General features: G+C 61.5%; 2 protein-coding genes across 5 annotated transcripts in view; both read left to right on the top strand.

Annotated features, from left to right (window-relative positions):
• The window catches only part of KIF21B (kinesin family member 21B), a 39,909-nt gene extending 28,090 nt beyond the window's left edge, over positions 1-11,819 (top strand). Inside the window, exons 28-35 of one of the 4 annotated variants that reach the window (XM_086765554.1) lie at positions 338-376; positions 2,117-2,253; positions 2,555-2,735; positions 3,620-3,784; positions 4,275-4,392; positions 5,123-5,293; positions 5,751-5,950; positions 7,205-11,819. In XM_086765554.1, coding sequence (XP_086621680.1) covers positions 338-376; positions 2,117-2,253; positions 2,555-2,735; positions 3,620-3,784; positions 4,275-4,392; positions 5,123-5,293; positions 5,751-5,950; positions 7,205-7,259 — 1,066 coding nt within the window. In that variant the 3' untranslated portion in view covers positions 7,260-11,819. Of the gene's footprint in view, positions 1-337; positions 377-2,116; positions 2,254-2,554; positions 2,736-3,619; positions 3,785-4,274; positions 4,393-5,122; positions 5,294-5,750; positions 5,951-6,384; positions 6,627-7,204 lie in introns of those variants that run through there. The other 3 variants (XM_086765552.1, XM_086765555.1, XM_086765553.1) reach the window with 3 other exon arrangements.
• Positions 11,820-14,956: 3,137 nt separating this feature from the next.
• ELF3 (E74 like ETS transcription factor 3) lies at positions 14,957-20,034 on the top strand. Its single transcript, XM_086765674.1, has 9 exons — positions 14,957-15,093; positions 15,865-16,033; positions 16,710-16,931; positions 17,191-17,277; positions 17,366-17,485; positions 17,670-17,759; positions 18,342-18,458; positions 18,632-18,827; positions 18,972-20,034. Exons 2-9 carry the CDS (start codon positions 15,871-15,873, stop codon positions 19,090-19,092), a joined length of 1,116 nt encoding a protein of 371 aa, XP_086621800.1. The 5' UTR covers positions 14,957-15,093; positions 15,865-15,870; the 3' UTR covers positions 19,093-20,034.
• Positions 20,035-20,370: the final 336 nt, after the last annotated feature.

The following is a 20,370-nucleotide window of genomic DNA, read 5'->3' as shown; positions in this document are numbered from 1 at the left end:
CAGGAAGCTGAAGGACTGGCACCAACCCACAAATGCTGCTCCAGCCTCCCAGCCTCTCCCCGCAGCAGGTCGGGCAGCTGCCCTCATCTCGGAGCATTGCTAGCGGCGCTGACGTTCCCTGATGGAGACCTGCTGCCTGATCCTCACGTGCCCTCCTGCTCCTCCGCCCTCGCCCTTGGTTCTCCGTGTGTGCTTCTCTTTCTCGCTCTCTCCCTTCCTCCTTCTCTCTGTCCTGCACTGACTTGGATGCAATAACAATCCTCCATCTCTGACTCCTCTGCTGCCTCTTCTAGTCTGGGTTTTCTCTCCCATAATCCTGCTAATTTTCTGCCCCTAGGTCTGATGACAGCGATTCCTCTGTCTCGGAGGTGCTGAGGTATAGACAACTTTCTATTTATTATCCCTTCCTCCTCTCCTTCTCTCTGTCTCACGAGTCTGCTCTCCCTCGTCCCTGCATGCTCCACCTGCGCCTCTCTGCTCTCCCCCACCGCCCAGCTTGTGTCTGCCGTCCCCTCCTGGCATGCCAGCTCCAGTGTCCCACGCTGTCCCCTCGGGTTGGGACGTTCCAGCCCTTGGAACGTGGCGCCGGGCTCTCCTACGGGCGCTGGCTGGTTTGGGGTGGCAGCATGTTCTCCTCCGGCTCTGACGGGTTCTCGTCAGCACGATGTCCCATCCCATCCCGCAGCTCTCCAGCAGGACAGTGTGATGCTGGGGAAGGGGACAGGCAACCCTGGGCACTCCCAGTGTGTCCTTCTTGCAAGCGTCTTCCGGGCAAATATCTCCAGGTGCTCCGCACGCCTGGTTGTGCTTCCCTGGTGCTGGGGTGTGGGTGGGGAAATCTCTCTCCCAAAGAAACCAAGTCCGATTGCAGTGTAGAGCTCAGCCTTGGCGTTGAGGTGCTCCTGGGCTTGTCCCACTGCACCCTCCTGCCTACAGAGGTTTCCCAACACGAGGGCCACCTTTCCCCCGTCCCTTAGGAATGTCACCCGGCTGTCCCGCGCCCCGAGTTCCCCCCGGTCCCTGGGGAGGTGGCACCTGACGTGTCCGTGCTGCGTCACCCTGAGCAGTTTGCAGGCAGGCAGCAGCCCAAGCCCATCAGCAACATCAGGAGCCGGGATTTCCAGTTAGGTTCAGCGTCACCTCCAGACGAGCAGGAACACTAGAGGTCAGGGGAGGGCTATTTAATTTGAATTTGTAAGTGCAGCTGTGAACTGAGAAAGAAAGATCACGTGCACGTCATTTCCAAACCCAAATTAACGAGCCTTGTGTGCCTCGGGCTTGCCCTTCTGCAGCCCCGTGCCTCAGTTTCCCTGCCTGTGAGAACGGAGCGGCACAGCCCGGGGATCCGTGGCCGTGCTTCGGGACGCCGGCTGGGAAGAGCTGCTGGTGGCTGTGCGCACGAGGGTCTGGAAGGGCCGGGCTGCTGGTCCTCAGCACCCCGAGCACTGCTCAAGTGGAGGGGACGGGAGATGCTGCGTCCGGAGGGACAGCATCTGCCCTTGGAGGAAGGTTTGGCAGGGACAGGGACAGGTCTTCTCCTGCCCGCAGCCAGCGGTAGGTGCAGAGCTTCCCACAGCCGTTGCGACAGGGGCGCTGGGGGCAAATGCCAGCGTTGTCCTTTGTCACCCTTGTGGCACCCTTATGTAAAGGAGCGGGACCCTGCCTCCAGATGTGACCGCTGGTGACAGCCTCCGAGGAACTGGGGTGCTGGGTACCCTGGCACACTCGTCCCAGCAGAGCTTCGGGCTGGAGAAGGTGCAGTTTGTCGCAAACCGCCTTGAGGGCTGCTGAGTGGGGTCTCCTGGCTCCGTGGCGCCGGCCGGGGCGTGAGAGGTTCAGCAGGAGAGCAGAGGCCACGGGGCAGCTCCCCCTTCCCCAGTTTGCGTTGCTGGGGCAGAGGCAGTGGGCAGGGGCTGCTCCTGGGGAGATTCCCAGGGTTTCCATGCAAAGCTTTGCCCAGGAATGCCGGGTTCACACCGAGGGGCCCATCGTGCTGCCGGGCAGCGGGAGATGCTTGGGGGGAGGCAGCTCCTGCTCTCCCGCGCCCCTGGGACCGGGCAGCACGGTGCCTTTGTGCACACACCCCACTGTGCTTTTTCTTTCTTTCCCACGCAAGGGGCATCATTAACCCGGTGGGTGGCACCAAGAACGCCCGGACGGCCCCGCTGCAGTGCGTCTCCATGGCAGAAGGACACACCAAGCCCGTGCTCTGCCTGGATGCCACCGACGAGCTGCTCTTCACTGGCTCCAAAGGTGCGTGGTGGGCAGAGAGGACGTAGGGGTCACGGCCTGTAGACGCTATGGGAGCAGGTCGGCATGGGTGGGGGTTTGAAGTGCCGGGTGTCATGGGGATGGTTCCTCCTGTCCTGGGAGTTGAGCCTTGCCCTACCCTGCCCTGGTGCTGGGGCTGGCCGCCTCCTTTCCTCCGGTCCTGTGGGTGGGGGGAGGCAATGCTCAGAAGGGGCATTGCACCCAAGGCACCATGCCATCGGAGGGAGAACCCCCTCCCCAGCCCCAACTTGACACCTTTGGGTGCACGTTCCTCCTCCCTCAGACCGGAGCTGCAAAATGTGGAACCTGGTGACGGGCCAAGAAATTGCTTCCCTCAAGGGTCACCCAAACAACGTGGTTTCCATCAAGTACTGCAGCCACACGGGGCTGGTGTTCACCGTGTCCACGTCGTACATCAAAGTGTGGGACATCCGGGACTCGGCCCGGTGCATCCGCACCCTCACGTACGTGGCAGGCGGGAGCAGCTTTGCGGGGGGACCCCGGGCATCTCTAGGTATCTCTGGCTTTGCAGAAGCCAGTCCCAGGACCTACTGGGGCTGAGGACGGGGCCAAGCACCAGCTGCTTTAGTGCCAGTTTGCAGCGCTGCATCCGCAGGGAACAAGGAGGTTGGGAGAGAGCGTGGGGTGAGGGGACCTGTGGGGACCTCCTGCAGCAAAGGCTCAGGGTAAGGAGCTCTGAAGAGCTTTGCAGCTGCTTCTGAGAGTGGCCAAGAGAGTCAGCAGCTCTGTAGAGAAGGCACAGCTCCTGACAGCATCGCGGCTGAGTAAATCCCAGGCTCTCCAGTGGGAAACTGAGATCTTTATGAGGAGCTTGAGGACCAGAAAGGGGCATGGGACAGGCTGTAGCTGTGGTCTGCCAGTCTGGAGCAGGGCTCAAATGTTAAGAGAGTATGGCAGGCCAGGTCACCAGCTCGCTCCAGCATAGAGCTCCTTTCTCCGTCCAGCCTTAGCTCATCTACCTGGGCCTGAAGGTGCTTCAGGACAAACGCCTCTGCCTCCCTGTGCTGACTGCCAGCGCTAGCCAGCTCTTCCTGCCGGAAGCAGAGAGGAATGGGAGGAGAGCAGAGCAGCCCTTGTGGAAACCTGGGCAGGATGCTCCATGTCACGCATGCACCTGACGTCCTTGGCTCCCTCTGCAAGCAGGGCATTGGCCTAGGGGACAGAGGTCTTGTTGATGCCATGGTGGCCAGAGAGATGGTGATACCTGTAGGGCCTTCCCCTGATTTGGGACCCACCTGTGCCGGCCCGGAGCCAACAGCCCCATGCAGTTCCTCAGCGGGGCCCCAATCTCTGCTCATCCTCCCCCCTTGACTTCTCTCTCCCTTAGATCTTCTGGACAGGTGATCTCTGGGGACGCCTGTGCCGGGACCACCACCCGCACTGTCACCAGTGTGCAGGGGGAGCACCAGATCAACCAGATCGCCCTCAACCCCACTGGCACCGTGCTCTATGCTGCTGCTGGTAACTCCGTCCGCATCTGGGAGCTGAGCAGGTGAGGGGGTAGTGCTGGGGTGGGCAGGACAGCTGGTGGGTGCCAAGGGGACGCTGTCTGCTCAGAGGAGCCCAAAATGGTTCACCCCGGGGAAAGTGAAAGCCTTCTTAGCCATGGAATAAGGACTTTCCTATGGGACCCAAGGGGTGATGAGCAGCAACGGAGCTACTTGGGATGGAGGGTTTGTCTGTGAGCTGGGAGATTAGGAGAGGAGGGGAAAGATTTGTGGGATGAGCAGCGGTACCCCCCTGGTTTTGCCCTTGCCCCCCTCCCTGCCAGCTGGGTGCTGGGCTGCTGTCCCCTTGCTGCAGCCAGATGTCCCCCATCTGTAGCCAGATGTTGGCATGTCCCGAGGCTCACAGTCCCCCAAAATGAACGCGTGCACCTGGGGGGCTCCAGGGCTGTGGGAGGGGGTCTCTGCCTGGGAGAGCCCCTTGGAGGAGCTTCGGCACCCGGGAAGGGGCCGGCTGACCCGTGTTGTTGAACTCAGGTTGCAGCCCATCGGGAAGCTGAGTGGCCACATCGGACCTGTGATGTGTCTCACGGTAAACCAGACGGCGAGCAACCACGACCTGGTGGTCACAGGCTCCAAAGATCACTATGTGAAGGTACTCTCCTCCTTGGAAAGCAGAGCCCTGTGTCCCATAGGAAAGCCCAGATGTTGGCAACCCCTAAGGTCTCTTCTCTCCTCCTGAAATCTGAGCCCAGATTTCTGTTTTCATGTCTGCGTGTGAGGTTTTTGCATATCTCCTCACCCCGAATCTTGCCTTTTGCTTGGTCCACGATACAAATGCACCTTTGGAGATGGATTTGCCTCTCCCTCACCCCTCAGGCTCTGTGGCTGGTATTTGCATGTTGTGGTTGACCCAGATTAGCAGCTTGCCCTGTTCTGCTGGGTTCTCCTCCCTGATACAGATGCTTTGCACCTGCTCCTTCACAGCTCCAGCACAGCAAGAGCTTGCCTCTCCCTTTTAGGTTTTTGCTGGTTTTTAGCGGGTTGAATTGGAGCTGGCACCGGGGTGGGGTGAAGAGGGATGGTGAGATGATGAGGGAGGCAGGCTCCAACTCTTCTGACAGCTGCAAGCTCTTCACTTGTCTCACGGAGGCATGTGGAACTCACCACGAGTAAAATGCAGCGGAATGGGGGCTGTCTCTGGTGGCAAGACCCCTGGCGAGACCTCTGACCCAAAAAAGCCTCCACTGGTCAATGCCCACTCCCACTTTCAGCATCTCTCTGGGTGCCCTGAGCCTAGAAAACAGAGGGTGATGGCCAAATTCTCCAAGAGAGGGTCATCCCCAGTGCCATCCGGGGTCTCTCACCCACTGTTTTTCCCCCAGGTGTTTGAGATTGCTGAAGGCACGGTGGGCAATATTGGCCCCACTCACAATTTTGAGCCCCCTCACTATGATGGCATCGAGTGCCTGGCCATCCAGGGAGACATCCTCTTCAGCGGCTCCAGGGACAACGGCATCAAGAAGTGGGATCTGGAGCAGCAGGAGCTTATCCAGGTCTGGAGGGGAGCACACACAGCACAGGCTCTGGGGGGACCTTTGTTCAGGGACCTGGTGCTGGTGTCCTGCGCTGACCTAACCAGAGAGGGCACTCCCATTCCTGGGGATCTGGCAGTGCCTGTGCGCGGTGGCTCTGTACCCCCACGAATTTGTGCCGTAAGGCACGCGGGGTTGCCCGCTTCCCCTGGCACGCAGGCTGCAGCACCAGTTGCAGCGGCGGGCGTTGTGTTCCTCCCTGAAGACAGGAGTGTTGTCTCCTGCCCAGGGGACAAACCAAGCCCTGACTTTGAAATCCATCCCCTTGGCCTTCTACCTTTGCATCACGAGGCCCACCATCCAGATCAGCCCCAGGGCGACAGTGAGGATCTGAGCCTCCCAGGTTGGGTGCGTGAGGCTGCTGGTGGTGCTGCGGATGAGGTTGGTCACCATCTCCGCTCTGTGCTTGTACCCACAGCAAATCCCCAATGCCCACAAAGACTGGGTCTGCGCCCTGGCCTTCATCCCCGGCCGCCCCATGGTGCTGAGCGCCTGCCGAGGAGGCGTGATGAAAGTCTGGAACGTGGACACCTTCACCCCGGTCGGGGAGATCAAAGGGCACGACAGCCCCATCAACGCCATCTGCACCAACTCCAAGCACATCTTCACCGCCTCCAGGTGAGCCCCGGGCTTTCTGCTCCCCAGAGCCCCCGGGAGGTGGGAGACCCCTGGGCTGAGCTGTCATCCCCGGGCCTGGGTGGGTTTGCGCTGAGTGGACGGGGAGCATGGAGGGAGGGAACGGGGGAGTCTCGCGATTTTCTAGTCCCTCCTTTCCCTCATCTCTTCTCGCCGGCCTTAGCCTGCCCCGCGGCACCGCCTGCCCACTGCCGTGCCCAGAGCTCTTCCCCCAGCCCTGCCCGCGCTCCGGTGACGCCCCGGGTTATCCCCCACGCAGGGACCCCTCTCCCCCGGGGCTGGGCATCCCCTGCCGCTCTCGGGGAGCTCTTCGGCAGCAAGACTCTGACATCCTCTTTTCGCCCGTGTCCCTTTTCTCCCTTCCTTTTTCTCTGTCTCTCTCTGTCTCTCCTCCCCACCTCCCATCTGTGCCACAGTGACTGCCGGGTAAAGTTATGGAATTACGTGCCTGGGCTCACCCCTTGCCTTCCACGACGCGTCCTTGCCATAAAGGGCCGTGCTACTAGTCTGCCTTGACCCTCCTGCTCTCTCTCTCTCGCTCATGCACTCTTCTTCTGTCTTTCCTTTCCTTTTCTCTTTGTCTTCATCTCTTTCTCCCTCTGTCTTTCTCTCTGTCGCTTGCTTTTGCTCCTCTCTCTCTCTTTTTCTTCCTTTCTCTCTGGTCTGAGCTGCTTCTTCACGGTATGAAACTATTTTGCGTTTTTTTCCCCACTTGATAAATCTTGGCTAGAAGTGACGTGCCCCGTTGTCCAGCCATACCCCCACGTTGTTTTGGTTTGCTTTTTTTGTTTTGTTTTTTTTTTCCTCTTTGCCGAGTGCCCACAGCGACGGTGGCAGCTCCGTGGAAGCCGTGGCTTGCATGGATGGTGGGGCGGGAGCCAGCAGCCTGGGGTGGCCACGCACAGCCAGCTCCCTGCGCTGTCACTTAGTTAGAGCTCATCTGAGGGGTGCAGGAGCCCTGTTGTGGGGTCAGCCCCAGGAGGTCACCATTTCCCTCTGTCCCCACCTGCCACCAGTGGGGTGAGCTGGAGGCTGAGCCCCATTGGGCCTGCCTGCTCCCCAGGACGGATTGGGCAACCTGCTGCCAAGGGAAAGGAGCCTGGGGGTCTTGTGGGCTGCATGCTGCCACGGGCTGGGGGTGGGGAGCGTTTCTCCTCGCGATGCCTCTCTACAGCGCGTCCGCGGGGTCCGGCGGAACCCCGGGGTCACGCCGTCCCTCTCACCTTTGTTTCTCAGCGACTTGACAGTGAAGCTCTGGAGCGGGAGGAGATTGCCCACGGGGTCCAACTAGGAACTGCCAAAAGACTGGAAGTCGTGACAGGAGGGTGAAGGTCGGGCACCGCTCCCTTGCTATCCAGACCCTGCCATCCTCAGGAGCTCAGCCCAGGGATGGGGATTTCTTTGTGCCTGACCCAACGGGATGGATGATGTCCCATCTGGTACTTTGAGCACCGCCAGCTCCTGTGAGGGCACTTTCAGCTCCACCTTCCCCCCTGCCGAGGTTTCTTGATGGTTTTCCAGTGACCAGGAAATGTTTCGTCATTTTTTTGTCACCCTTTCCTGCTGCAACGCCTTCCAGGACTTCTGGGGCTCAGAGCTCCTTTGCTCCTTCTCAGAGACACCCGATTCCCTCCTGCCACCGTGGGCTCATGCGGCCTCCACCGTGACGTCCTGCTTCTGTCCCTCTTGGCTCTGGGGCTGGTTCCTGCGGGAGTCTTTCTCTGCTCCGCAGCCTTGAGGACGTTTGGTGTCTGCTGGCCAGGAGTGGAGCGCAGAGAGGCTGCTCCTTTGGAGACATTACTTGTGGGACAGGCCCTCTGCTGCGGGGGGTCTGCAGAAGGATTTCCAGGCAGTCCCATCCTTCCCCATCCTCCACCTGCGTGTCCCCAGCGATTCGCGGTGTGCACCTCTGAGCTCCTTTGCCACGTCACAGCCGTGGAGGCATGGCAAACCTGGGAAGATCTCCGTCGGGCAACTTCCAGACAAACCCTCTGCAGTTCCCTTTGATGTTCTCCAAGCCCCACTCATAAACTTGGCTGGCCCACGGCTCTTGGGCCCTTCCCCACGTGCCCACCCTGCTCTGCACTGAGGAAGAGCTGCCCAGCCCTGCTCTTGACACCTTGGCCCTCGGCAGGGGTTTTGTGGTGGGTTCCTGCAGCGTGTTAACCCCCTTGAGATGGACAAACGAAAGAAGAGCAGCTGGAGTTTGGGTCAGGATGGAGCTGGCTGTGCCAGGAGTGGGGTGAGGAAGGGGTTGCACATACTGGTCTCGCACAAGTCCCCTGATTCACTCCACGCTTGAAGGACAATCCTGCAGCGGACGATCTTGCACAATCCACCCTCCATGAAAGGCTGAGGGCTCCGTCCAGGAGTGTATCCCCAAGGACACAGCTTCTTCAGGCTCCCTCCTCCCTCTCTCCCACGAAAGGGGCTGGCAAGCCCCTCATCTCACACTGGAACTTTCCTCCACCTCTCCTGTGGCTCACTGGACCATCCCCTGCTCCATCCTGCCCTGGGCCAGGCAGGGCTTGTGGTGGGTTGGCCAAGGAGACCTCGGGAGCAGTGCTCCTGCCTCACGTGTTCTCCCTTCCCCTCTGTCACAGAAGAAGCAGCGTTTGAACTCAAATGTAAGGATTTCTCCACGTGATCCCGCCAGCACTGAACTGGGATCTCAGAGCCCAGGGGCTGCAGGACCCGCCCTGTAAAGCACAGACCATTTTCCCTCTGCTTTCTCCAACCGTGGTGACTCGCAGACCAGCCCTAGATCGTTTGCCACCAGCAAACCATTCCAGGTGGAGTGTGGGAATTCCTCTGCATCCTGTGAGGCAGGAGCATCTCTCTTCACTTGATGGGGATTTTTTTTGCCTTTTGGAGAGGAAAAAAAATCCCATCCTGCTGCCTCGCCTTGCTGGAGGGCACGACGGCTTGTGTGGGTGTGACCCAGGACAGTGACGGGTCCCTCGTGATCGTGGCTGAGCTCTGCACAGCCTGTGTGTGTGTGTGCCCGTCCGTGTGTGTTTTTCACTGGCTGTAGCCAGGTGTTACCGTGTGCGTCGGTGTCTGCACCGCCATCTGCCAGTGCCTGACCCGAAACCTCTTGCTGCTCCCTGCTGAAGCCGGCGAAGGGCCCTGCTCGTGGAGGGCTTGGGCTCAGCCTTACCTCGCCTTTCGCCACCGGTTTCTTCCTCAGTGTAGGCTGCAAGTGCCTGCTTAATTTCCCAGGGCTGGGCGGCCAACGATGATGCTGAGCATCCGCCTCGCCCGTGTTGAGGGGGCTTCAGGGCTCTCACCGCCCGCAGGTGGAGGGAGCTGGGCACCGCAGGAAGCATCCAGAGAGGGGAGGGGGGGTCTTTGAAGCAAGGGGTGACTGTGATCCCATAGCTCTGTGTGTGTGTGTGTGTACGTGTCTTAGTATCTGCATGGGTTGCGATTTCCCATGCAGGAGAGCGTTTCTTGGGTGTTGCTCTGGTTTAGCTACCTCACGGTGCAAGCTGGGTGCTGTCGTCATTGGGTTTCGTTTTGGGGACAGGGCGGGGAGTTTGTGTTTTTAGGTTTTTCTTCTCTTAATTATTGTTATTGTTAGGGTTTTGACACTTGAATTCATCCTGGGGACGCGTGGCCTCACCCCCACCTCGCTGCATGTCTGAGCCGCCCCTCGTGTCCCCCTGCTCTCCCCGCCTCCCCCTGGGCAGCGCACAGGACCCCCATCCTGCTCTGCCCCGTGCTCCCAGCTCTCACCCTTGCAAGGGGATCCCCCAGCTGAGTCGCAACACTGAGATTTCGCTCCCGTTGCCGGTGGGATGCTTGTACTGAGCCTCGGCATTGTGGCCGTTATTTATTGGGTTGATCCGCGGCCTGGAAGTGGTCCCTCTTGTCCCGTTGAAGGATGGATGGGGACCTCTGAAAGGCTCGGCTCAGCCTGTGTTCCTGCTTCTGCTCTCGCCAATAGTCTCTGTGGATGCCGTGTAGCCCTTCTTGTCTGGGAAATCTCCCGTACAACGCACATCGCTGGAATGGGCCGGTCCTAGTCCCCGTTTTCCGATTTACTGCTGTAGTTCAGCGGCAGCCTGCAGCGGCAGGGAGCTGGTGCTGGAAACGCCTCTGGCCAGGGCGGAGGCGGTCTGTGAGAGAAGCTGATTCTCGTGTGTGATGTTGGATTTTTTTTTTCACCCCCCCCGAAACGTAGTTGAATCTAGATCCTGTCCCAGGCACTGAACGTAAACCGGGGTGACCCTGGACCCCCTGGATGACCCCTTACTTGGGGGCTGGGGAGCCGACGCAGGGCCGTACCCCGCTCCCCTGGCACAATGGGGTTTGGGAAGGGGCTCGCAGCCCTCAGCCACACTGTCAGTTTGGGGAGGCAGGTTCCCCCAGACGCTAAAGCACAAGGTCCCAACATGCAGGTGGCCTAGCGAGGGCGGGCCCCTTGGGCTCCAGTCCTTCAGAGCTCCAGCGAGGGCCGTGGGCTCGGACAACCAAGGTGGAGGTGGGGCTGGGGGTGCCGGCCTGGGCTATTTGCCATCCGGAGGAAGCAGGTGAGTTGTTTCATCCTCTTGCACTGTGCTGGGGTGCTCCCCTGGGGCTCAGGACCTCCGCTGCTGCCTAGCTTAAGTCCCTTCTTGCGGTCTCTGAGCCCCCCTGCCAGCCCCTCCAGTGCAGGGACAGTTTGGAGCTGCCTTCGCACTGTGCACCTCGTTTTGCTTCGCCCTTGGGTGCCTTGGTTTGTGCCAAGGGTGTGATGATACCTGCAGTCCAGGGAGGCCCTTCCCTCCCTCTCATCGCTGGGTGATGCTTTTGTCCCCGGACTCTCGCTCCGTGGGTCTCCTCCCTCCAGCGCACAGGGGCCGGCTCCAGCCGCTGCTGAGGCTGAGGTGCTGGCCCGGAGCTGAGCTTTGCACACCAGGGCTGGAGGTGACTCGGGAGCCCAAAAGCACCGGGCCCCCAAACCACTGTGAGCCCACCCGGGGACCCTGGGCACTGCCCCCTCGCCGGCACCCGCAGCTCTCGGGGCACAAGAGGACAGGCTGGCTGCCCATCCCTGGACCTGTGTTCCCCCCCCCAGTATGTTGTTCCTCCCAGCACAGCTGCTGTGGGGTCTGGGATGCTGCCTCCCACCTTGGTGCTGCAGAACCAGTGCCTGCTCCCCAGTGCCCCTGTCCTTCCCCCGTCCCATGCCGGACGGGGTCCAGGTACGATCACTGGAGCTTGGCTCCATCCTGCAGCCTGCACGACCTCCCTGAGCCCCCTCCATCCTCCTGGGGTGGGAAGGGGACCCCCCAACCCCTCCACCTGCTGCTCCAGCCGTGACTGGGAGGGAGCCCAGCAGAGCCCCGACCCCCCCCACCCAGGTCCTGTCCCGGACCCCTGGGCCTCACCCCCAGAAAAGCACAGCCCTGCACCTTCCTCCTGCTCCCGGGGGCTTGTCCCCTCAGCCACAACAGCTCTGCTCCTGCTACCTGCCAGCTCGTCCACATCCCCCACGTCCTGGGGACCACCCAGCACCCTCCGGTCCGGGCAGCTGCAGCGTCGCGTCGCCTGCGCCGTCACCCCTTCCCGCTGCACAAGTATCGCAAATAGCAGGTGCCTTTTCTTGCTCGGAGCTGTTTTCTAGAGGCCAACTCTTGTGAAGGCTTTTTTTTTTTTTTTTTTTTTTTTTCCTCTCTGCTGGGTCGTGCAGCCCAGCCCCGCGGTCTGGGTTTGTCAGAGGACAAGGTGTGTACATATATTTTATACCTCGATGTGTTCCTGTAAATAGTGTAAGTTATTTCAGTCCCATGATGTACATGTTTTTTCAATGGCTGTGTTCGTTCCTTGCCTTTTTGTCTTCCCAAATAAAATGTCCTGAAATGAAGCGGCAGAGCAGAGGAGGCTTTGAGGAGGGGCAGAGCACAGCTGGGACAGCCGGCTCAGGGGCTGGCGGACAGACTGGGTGAACTGGTGCTGGGGCAGCCCACTGAGGAGATGACCTGTGCCCTTCCAGGCGCTGAGTCCTTGGGCAGCACAGACGGGGAGAAAGCTTTTAGCAGGGCTTGGTGATGGTTTTGGAACAGAGGGAGGGAGATTTACATTGGACATAAGGGAGAAATTTTTTACACTGAGGGTGGTAGAACACTGGCCCAGGCTGCCCAGAGAGGCGGTGGATGCCCCATCCCTGGAAACATTCCAGGCCAGGTTGGCCGGGGCTCTGAGCGACCTGATCCGGTTGGAGATGTCCCTGCTCCTGGCAGGGGGGGTGGACTGGGTAGGCTTTGATGGTCCCTTCCCACCCAAACCACTCTGTGATTGCAGTGGGGGAAGCTGAAGGGGCTGAGGTGGAGGAAGCACGGACCCAGCCGGGCTGGCTCTGCCCCTCTCTCCTGGGGAAGAGGAGGAGCAGGGGAGGAAGGGGTCCGACCAGGCAGGCAGTCCCGAGCCAGAGTGACAGCCACCCCCCCAGCAGTCAGAGCATCCCCAGCCCTGCAGCACCAACCCCCCCACCCCGGACGGTCCTCAGCTCCCTCAGCCCTGCCCGCCCGCCCCTCCGGGGGCTGGGGGGCCGGGGGGGGTGGGGGGGCGGTGTCCTTGCAGCCGGCAGGGGGCAGCCCCGGCCGCGGGACCGCGGGGCGCGCAGAGCGCGGGCAGCTGGGGCGGCTGGGTGCCCCCGGGCGGGGGATGCTGGGTGGGAGGGGTGCTGAGAGGGGATACGTGGGGGGGGAGGGGGATGCTGGGGAGGGGGGTGACCCCGGTGCCAGCTTGTGGCACCCACTGAGCGCCCAGAGGTGACCGATGCTGGCACCAGCCTGTGCCCCCCCCCCCCCGCCCAAGTCACTGGACAGCCAACCAGCCCCAGGTGCTGCAGGGTGGGGAGGGGGGCAGCGAGCTGTACCCCACTGCGATCTTCTCCCCACGGCCTGTTACAGGGCCTGGGTTGTGGCACGTCCGTCGGGCAGAAGGGCTGCCTCTCCAGGTCGGTACGGCCGGGGGGTGCCTGCAGGGTGCTGGGGAGGGTGGCTCAGGTCTGCTGGCCTCCTGGCTCCCAAACACGAGGGGATGGAAGGGGGCAGGCTGGGCCCCAGGAGGACCTCGAGGGCTCCCAGGGTGTCAGGCACATGGAAGGGGCTGGGGCGGTATCACCCACTGAGGGCACCTCTCCCATCTGTGGCATAGCCCAGGTGCGTGGAGTGACCGCAGCCCTTCCCCAGGGAGACCAGGGAAAGGGGATGCCCAGTGTGGTCCATGCCAGAGAGCCCCACCAGGCATCTGACCAGATACCCCAGGGTGGGGGGAGCTGTGGGTGGGCTGGGCACGGCTTGGGCAGGAGACTCCTAAATGCTGTACACCCTCCCCATCATTCCTCAGCCCGCGGCGCGGAGCTGCCATGTCCCACTCTGCTCCAGAGACACCTGCATTTCAGCAGTGGGTGGAAAAAGCTTCCCCAGGGGCAGGTTTCTGCCCACAAGCACTGGAAGCCCAGCCGGGTGGCCAGGTCCCCAGGGACCAGCGGAGCCCTGGGCTCAGCTCCTGGCCGAATGCAGGCTTAAGGTGTTTGCCCCGGTGGTCTTGGCTTGCCCCACGGCAGGGGCTGCTCCTGGGCGTGGGGACGTCCCTGTGCACCGTGGGATGCCCAGGAAACAAAAGGGCCTGGCAGTACCCAGCACTCGTGACTGTGCCGCGGAGGAATGAAGCTGGGGCAGATGATCGGCTAATGTGACCCAGTGCCTCCTGGCTGGCACGCTGGCCCTGCCTGCCCCGGGGCCACAGCACAGCACGGCAGGTCAGGCCGATGTGACGAGGGGGATGGGGCACACAGCCACCCTGCCCTTGGTGGCCCACGGGCCCAGGCAGAGCATCCTCATTTGCCACAGCCTGTCACCACCTTGGCACAGGAGACGGTTGGTGCCAGGCACCAGCTGGAAGTGACAAGGACCTAGAGGTGGCTGTGTGATGCCAGGGTCTGCCCTGCTCACACCGTGCCCTAGGTTTGCGCCAGCCTGTCTGTGGCATGGATGTGACTGGCTCAGCAAAGTACCAGCACCGAGCAAACTGGTGACAAGTTGTTGGCCTGGCCTGGCCTGGGGCTCCTGTGCCAGCTCAGGGCTAAAACCAGCACGCACACATACAGACCAGGTCCCAGGTACGAGCCAGAGGGGCAAGAGCCACCAGAAGATAACTCTCCAGCTGCATCTCACAAGCTTGCCTTGCCCCTTGGCGTGTGTTCCTGGTGAGCGTACGTGTGTGCTTGTGCCAGGCGCTTGTGAAACGGCAGCGAATGGGCCGTCACAGCTCGGCAGCCCATCCCAGACCTCCCTCCAGGCAAAAATCGACCCATCCTACCAGAGCGGCAACACTCGCCTGGCCTCTGCTCCATCCCCACGCAGACCACCCATCCCCACCTGAGCCCCGCTGCCAGCATCTGCCTGACCGGGTCACCAGGTCCTTGCTCCCGCTTTGGGAGAAGCTGTGCTGGTGCCAGACTGGGAGAGCGACCGAGCTTGTGCTCCAAACACGGCCAAGGCACCCATACAAGGTACCAGGGCTGGGCTGCCCTCCCGACCTGGGGGGGATGCCATACACCCGGGGTGGGCACCCAGGGCAGCGCTCCCGGCCCCTTTGCCGCGGGCAAAGCCCCAGGGAGGGATGCGCAGCCCCCGGACCCGCACCGGCCGGGCTGGGTGTGTTTGCTTGGCAGCGGGAGCCGAGTGAACCTGCTGCTGCCAGCAAACAAACACGAACCGGGCAAACGGCAGCGAAGAAAACACCCAGCGAAGCCGGTGTGGGTGAAACTCTGGGCACCGGCGGGGCAAGGGCTCTGACAATGATTAAACTGGCCAACCCAGATTTCCCGGCAAGGCAGCGCTGGGCTGGGACCCGGTGGTTCATATTATGCAAATCACCTGGATCTGGGAGCATGAACGTTTCGGGCTGGAATTCCCCTCGGGCTGCCAGATCGCGTTACGCCGCCCGAGCTATAAAAGAGGAGACATGGGCAGGGCTTGCCCATCGGCACCAGCCTCCCCGGGCCCATGAGCAGCGGCCAGCGGCCGGGCAGGACGCGTCCCGTCTCCCCTCGTCCCGTCTCCCCTCGTTCCGTCTCCCCTCGCTGCTCTCTGGATTAGCTGCCGCTCCCGGGATTGCCATCGCAGAAGGTACCAAAGCTTTTTCGTCCGGGGCCTGTTGACGTACCCCAGCCCAGGACGGCTGCTTTGCTCCCCTCCCGTCTTCGCTCTCGCCGGGGGATGCGCTTGGTCTTTTCTCGCCGCACGCCTGTTCTCCAGCGAGACAGTGGCCTGGAGGGGCCCCCTCCTCCAGCCCCCCGGTTTTGTGAAGTGAACAGCAAGATTTGGCTCTTCCACAATGGCTGGGCAGCGTCTTGGTCCCCTCCTGGCTGCACAGTTACTGGGATGTCCTTCTTGCAACTGGTTGAGAGGAGTGGAGGCTGCCGACAGCGGAGTCCCTGCAGCGGGCAGCGGGCTGTGCCGGCCCAAGCGCTGCTGTGGGGCTGGGCGAGCACGCGATGGCCGAGAGCCCTGTAACGCCCGTCCCCGATGGAGGGGCTGTGGGATGCCGTTCTCTGCAAGCCACCTGCTTGCTGTCCCTTTGCGCTGGCTGCCAGTGAGACTGGTGAGGCCAGGCTGCTGGGGACCGGGCTCTTCTGCTGGGCAGTGACGCCGTGTCCCCAGTTTGCTCCGGCTCAGCCTCCCTCGCTCCCGGCCCCCGGGCGGTGGTGAGTCAGGCCCCAGCCCCAGCCGGCGGGTGCTGGGCGGGTGTTTCTGCAGAAGTGACCCGAGAGGTGATGATGGGTGGAGGGAGGGAGAGCCCGGCCTCACCCAGCCGGGTCCCAGGAGTGCTGCGGGTGCTGCGGGCTCAGGTCCCCCCGCCTCCACGGGGCCGGGGCTCACTCTCGTCTCTCGGCACAGAGCTTGATGGCGGGATCTTGCGAGATCAGCAACATCTTCTCGAACTACATCAGCGCCATGTACCAGCCGGATGAGGTACAGCCGGCCTCGGACATGCTGGGACACCTTGGGGACGACAGCACCCTGGGGCTGAGCCTCCCCGCCAGCCAGCCCCCGGCACAGAGCACAGGTAGGACCAGGGGAGCGACGGTGGCTGCGCAGGGGACCCAGCACGCAGGGCAGCGGGGAGGCAGTGCGGCTGGCTTAGAAGAGGGTTGCGAGGTCCTTGTCCCACTACGGGAGGTCAACAGCTTCCACCATGCCTCAGTTTCCCCTGGGGCGTTGGTCGCTGTAGGAGACCTGGGTGGCACAAGGTGCGGCTGCTTGGAGCACACGGGCTGCAAACGGGTGACGAGGGAGTCATCGCCCTCCTCCACCCAGCACATCCCAGGGGACGGGCTCCCGGGGCTCACCGGGAGCGCAGTTTGGAAGTACAGTCCTGGTGATGGGGGTCCCACTCCGCTGGTGGGACCGTCATGGGATGGCTCTGGGGGAGGCAGGGAGAGCACACTAGCAGAGCAGGGCAGATTCCAGCATGGATGGGACAAACGGCACCGAAACAAATGGTGGGGGGAGCGTCAGGTCGTTGCCGTCCCCCAGGACCGGAGCAGGGCAGAGCGAGGTGACCCGGGAGCAGGCACTAAGCGCCTGTTAGTCCCATAGCCCTCCAAGCGCAGAGCCTGCTGTGCCCCGCGTGATCTCCACGGGACCCGACCGGGTGCCCAACGGCAGCCAACAGCCCGCGCGTGGCACACGGCGCTGGCACGGTGGCCCTGTCCCTGAGCCCCGCTCTCCACACCTTGCAGACAAGCCGGAGTGGTTCAGTGAGCTCCCGTACTTCTGGACCAAGGTGCAGGTGCTGGAATGGATCAGCTACCATGTGGAGAAGAACAAGTACGACGCCAGCTCCATCGACTTCTCCTGCTGCAACATGGACGGGCACGCGCTCTGCCACTGCACCAGGGACCAGATGCGCCTCATCTTCGGGCCCCTGGGGGACGAGCTCTATGACCGCCTGCACGAGATCAGTGAGTGTCCCGACGTCCCCTTCGTCCCCAGGCCTGGCAACTCAAAGCATGAGGCTGAGACCCCCCCCCACCAGCCAGCACCCCCTGCTTCCCAGGCGCTGCGGAGTGCTGCCTGGGGGAGGTTGCGCTGGGGAGGCTGCGCAGGGGGGACTGGGGGCACAGACCAGAGTCCGGACAGGGCCGGGCTCAGCTCCTGGTCTGGACCCTTCCCCTCCATACCAAATAGGCATCGCTAATCCCAGTCCCCCCACCCCTGCAGCCTCTGACGAGCTGAACTGGATCATTGACTTGCTGGAAAAAGAGGATGCGTCTTCCCAAGAGACCTTCCTGAACTCCAGCCACCTGGGTAAGAGCCCCGGCCAAGCCCTTTCCCCAGGGACCACGTGCTGATGCAGGCAGGGCTAACCCCTTCTTCTCTTCTCTGCCCCTTCCAGAGCTGGGAAATCCCTGTGCCAAGGACTCCCTGGAGGACATGAAGCCCATGAACCCTTTCCTATCCACAGACTTCACCTGCTTGCCTGGTGCCATGTCCCCAGGCAGCTCCGATATCTCAGGTCAGTGTTTTGCCCAGCAAAAAGCTCCCTTCGCTTGCACTGGTCTGGGAAATCAGTGGGGATCTGCCCCACAGCCAAGGGTGGGTTGGGGGTCTCACACCAACCTGGGGTGGGGGGAAAGCTGGGGAAAGCACCTCCAGATGCCCACAGCTGGTGGTCTTAGCCCTGTCCCTTTGCCTCTCAGGGACCGTGATGTCCCACAGCCCCAACTCCCAGGACTCCGGTGGAAGTGACCTCGACCTCGACCCCACAGAAGTGAAGCTCTTCCCTGATGGTGAGTTGTTTGCTTCCCACCGGGAGCTGGGAGAGGAGGGCTGGGATCCAGCACATCCCAGTTGGCAGTGATTTAGGAACAACACCTGCACGTCCATCCCGATGCTGGGAAGGAGGGCGGGGGGCTGGTTTTCTGTGCACCCTGAGTCTGTTTCTCTCCACTGAACGTGGTGTCTGGGGCAGAGCTGGGACAGCAGTGAGCTCGGTGGGAAGGGGTGGGTGGTGGCAGCTGGGTGAAGGCTGCAGCTGGGCACTGGAAGCTGTGTTCAGTATTGATCCCAGCTGACGATCCTGGGAATACCAGGGATGCACGGAAGCAGCATGGTTTGGGGAATGAACCCAAACCATGTGGCACAGATGAGGGCGCGAGGAGTCTGGAGGGAATGGGGACAGCCAGCTCTCAGAGGGATGGTTCCCTGGTACCTGGGTCTGAGAAGAGGCACAGCCCCCCCTGGTCTCTGCCCGCGCCCCGAACCAGCTCTCCCCTGGGCTTCGGCTCCTGAGGAGGACGCCTCTGTGAGGGGGGAGCTGCAACCCCGCAGGCTCTGCACAGCGTAATGCGTCCCCTTGTCTGTGTGCACAGACGGCTTCGCAGGGAGCAAGAAAGGGGACAGCAAACACGGCAAGCGGAAACGGGGACGGCCCCGAAAACTCAGCAAGGAGAGCAGAGACTGCCTGGAGAGCCGGAAGAGCAAGCACTGTACGTGGACCCTCCAGCCCTGGAACATCTCCAGGCTTTTCTCCATGGGGGGAGATGGGAGGAAGGGCTACATCCACTGGCCATGTCCCTTGGCAGGGGGCTTTGGGGAGATCCAAAGTGCAGGATCTTCCTGCAGGATCTTCCCTCCTCTACAACTTGCTCTCCTCTTCCAGCCCCAAGAGGTACCCACCTGTGGGAGTTCATCCGGGACATCCTCATCCACCCGGAGCTGAACGAGGGGCTGATGAAGTGGGAGGACCGGCAGGAGGGCGTCTTCAAGTTCCTGCGCTCCGAAGCAGTGGCTCAGCTCTGGGGCCAGAAGAAGAAAAACAGCAGCATGACCTATGAGAAGCTGAGCAGAGCCATGCGGTGAGTGCCCTTCCGTGTCCCTGGCGGGGACCTGCCCCACAGGTCTGGGTCAGACCCACCGGGACTCAGCCTTGATCCCCCACAGCAGCTCCCCAGCACACGGGGCTGCACCCAGAGCCCTGATCCCACCTCCATCTCCTCCAGATATTACTACAAACGAGAGATCCTGGAGAGAGTTGACGGGCGACGGTTGGTGTACAAGTTTGGGAAGAACTCCAGCGGCTGGAAGGAGGAGGAGGTGCTCAACAGGAACAAGGATCTGTAGGAGTCCTGGATGAGCCAGGGTTGGGCCAGCCCTGAGCTAGGCTCCTCGGCAGGAAACTTTGCCTGCAGCTGTATCTGGAAGCTGCTGCCCCATGCAGCGTATGAAACTCTGACCCTTGCATGGGCACGCTCGTGCGTGCTGGTGGCTGCCAGCACTGAGGTGTTTAAAGCTAATATTTTGGCTCCAGTAGGTTATTATAAACCATTATTTCCCTCGCTGGATTCGTACCTCCGACTGGAGTTGTAGTGACTTTGGCTGTTTCAAAGCCTGGACAAACGTAAAAGGGGAAGAGAAGCTCGAGTGGCAGCTGGCACCGCCGTGAGAGCCCAGTGGGTCTCCTGCTGTCACCCACCTCCTGCCCGGGCAGAGGGGCAGCACGAATCGGACAGACTTTGTCCCAGCTCTGGGATCGTCCCACATCACTGCTTGCGCCGTGCTGAAGGTGCCCACGGTCCTGTCTGCTCCGTGTGGGATGGGTGAGCCCACCTCTGCAGCAGCTTCTCAGCGTGGCACCTGCGGAGAGAAGAGCTTCATCCGGCCCTGGAGATGCTCCTGGCACTGTGGAGCTTCACCTGGCCCTGGAGAGATCTCGGGTGGAGAGGACATTGGACTCTGCATTTCCAGCCGGGCTGCCTGTATCAGCCCTTCTCCCCAAAAGCAGCTTCTAATTTATGTAAGACCAAAACAAACCACAGAATGAATGTACAGATATATTTTTTCATGAGTACGCTGTTCCCGCGTGAGAGTGTGCGCTGCAGGGCACACAGGTGTCCTGTGGCAGGGGGTGATGCTCAGCTGGACTGAGGTGGTGTCACAGGGGCACAGACTGGCTCTGTGTCAGCCACGGGAGGGGGATGCCAGCCCAGCCAGGCACCCAGCAGGTGCATGCGGCTTCCTCCTTTTCAAATGGGAACATAAGAGGAATAAATTGTTGTTTCGTTGCGTTTTTTTTTTTTTGTACTTCCCTGTCATTTTACTTGTTTTTCTTAAGGATAGGATGGAGACCAGACCCACGTTACCTGGGATGTAACTGCATAAACCCTCCCTCGACCACCATCCCTTCTGCCTGCTGTGGCCTGGCCTTGCCTGCCCGTCCCGGCACAGGGTCGCAGGGTTTTCCCTAGGGTGACGGGGGTGGCTTGTCCCTAGGCGGGTGGGAGTGAGATCTGGAGGCCTTGTCTCAAAGCATTGGGACATCTCACACCTGCTCCCAAACCCCTTCTGAGGACCCCCTCAGATATTCAGCCCTGTCACTTGCCATTGCAGACGGGCTTTCCC

This window comes from Chlamydotis macqueenii, chromosome 23 (assembly GCF_036417535.1).
Source record: "Chlamydotis macqueenii isolate bChlMac1 chromosome 23, bChlMac1.mat, whole genome shotgun sequence".
NCBI classification, from domain to species: domain Eukaryota; kingdom Metazoa; phylum Chordata; class Aves; order Otidiformes; family Otididae; genus Chlamydotis; species Chlamydotis macqueenii.
The sequence above is the reverse complement of the archived record's forward strand: the minus strand, read 5'-3'. Positions and strand labels throughout refer to the sequence as shown.

What these genes read in the sequence shown, in the direction of transcription:
- ELF3 (XM_086765674.1), top strand. Translation starts at nt 15,871, where the DNA reads ATGGCGGGATCTTGCGAGATCAGCAACATCTTCTCGAACTACATCAGC. An exon ending in GAGCCGGAAGAGCAAGCACT is followed by an intron (nt 18,459 to 18,631) that starts GTACGTGGACCC and finishes CTCCTCTTCCAG; the next exon opens with CCCCAAGAGGTACCCACCTG. An exon ending in AAGCTGAGCAGAGCCATGCG is followed by an intron (nt 18,828 to 18,971) that starts GTGAGTGCCCTT and finishes CATCTCCTCCAG; the next exon opens with ATATTACTACAAACGAGAGA.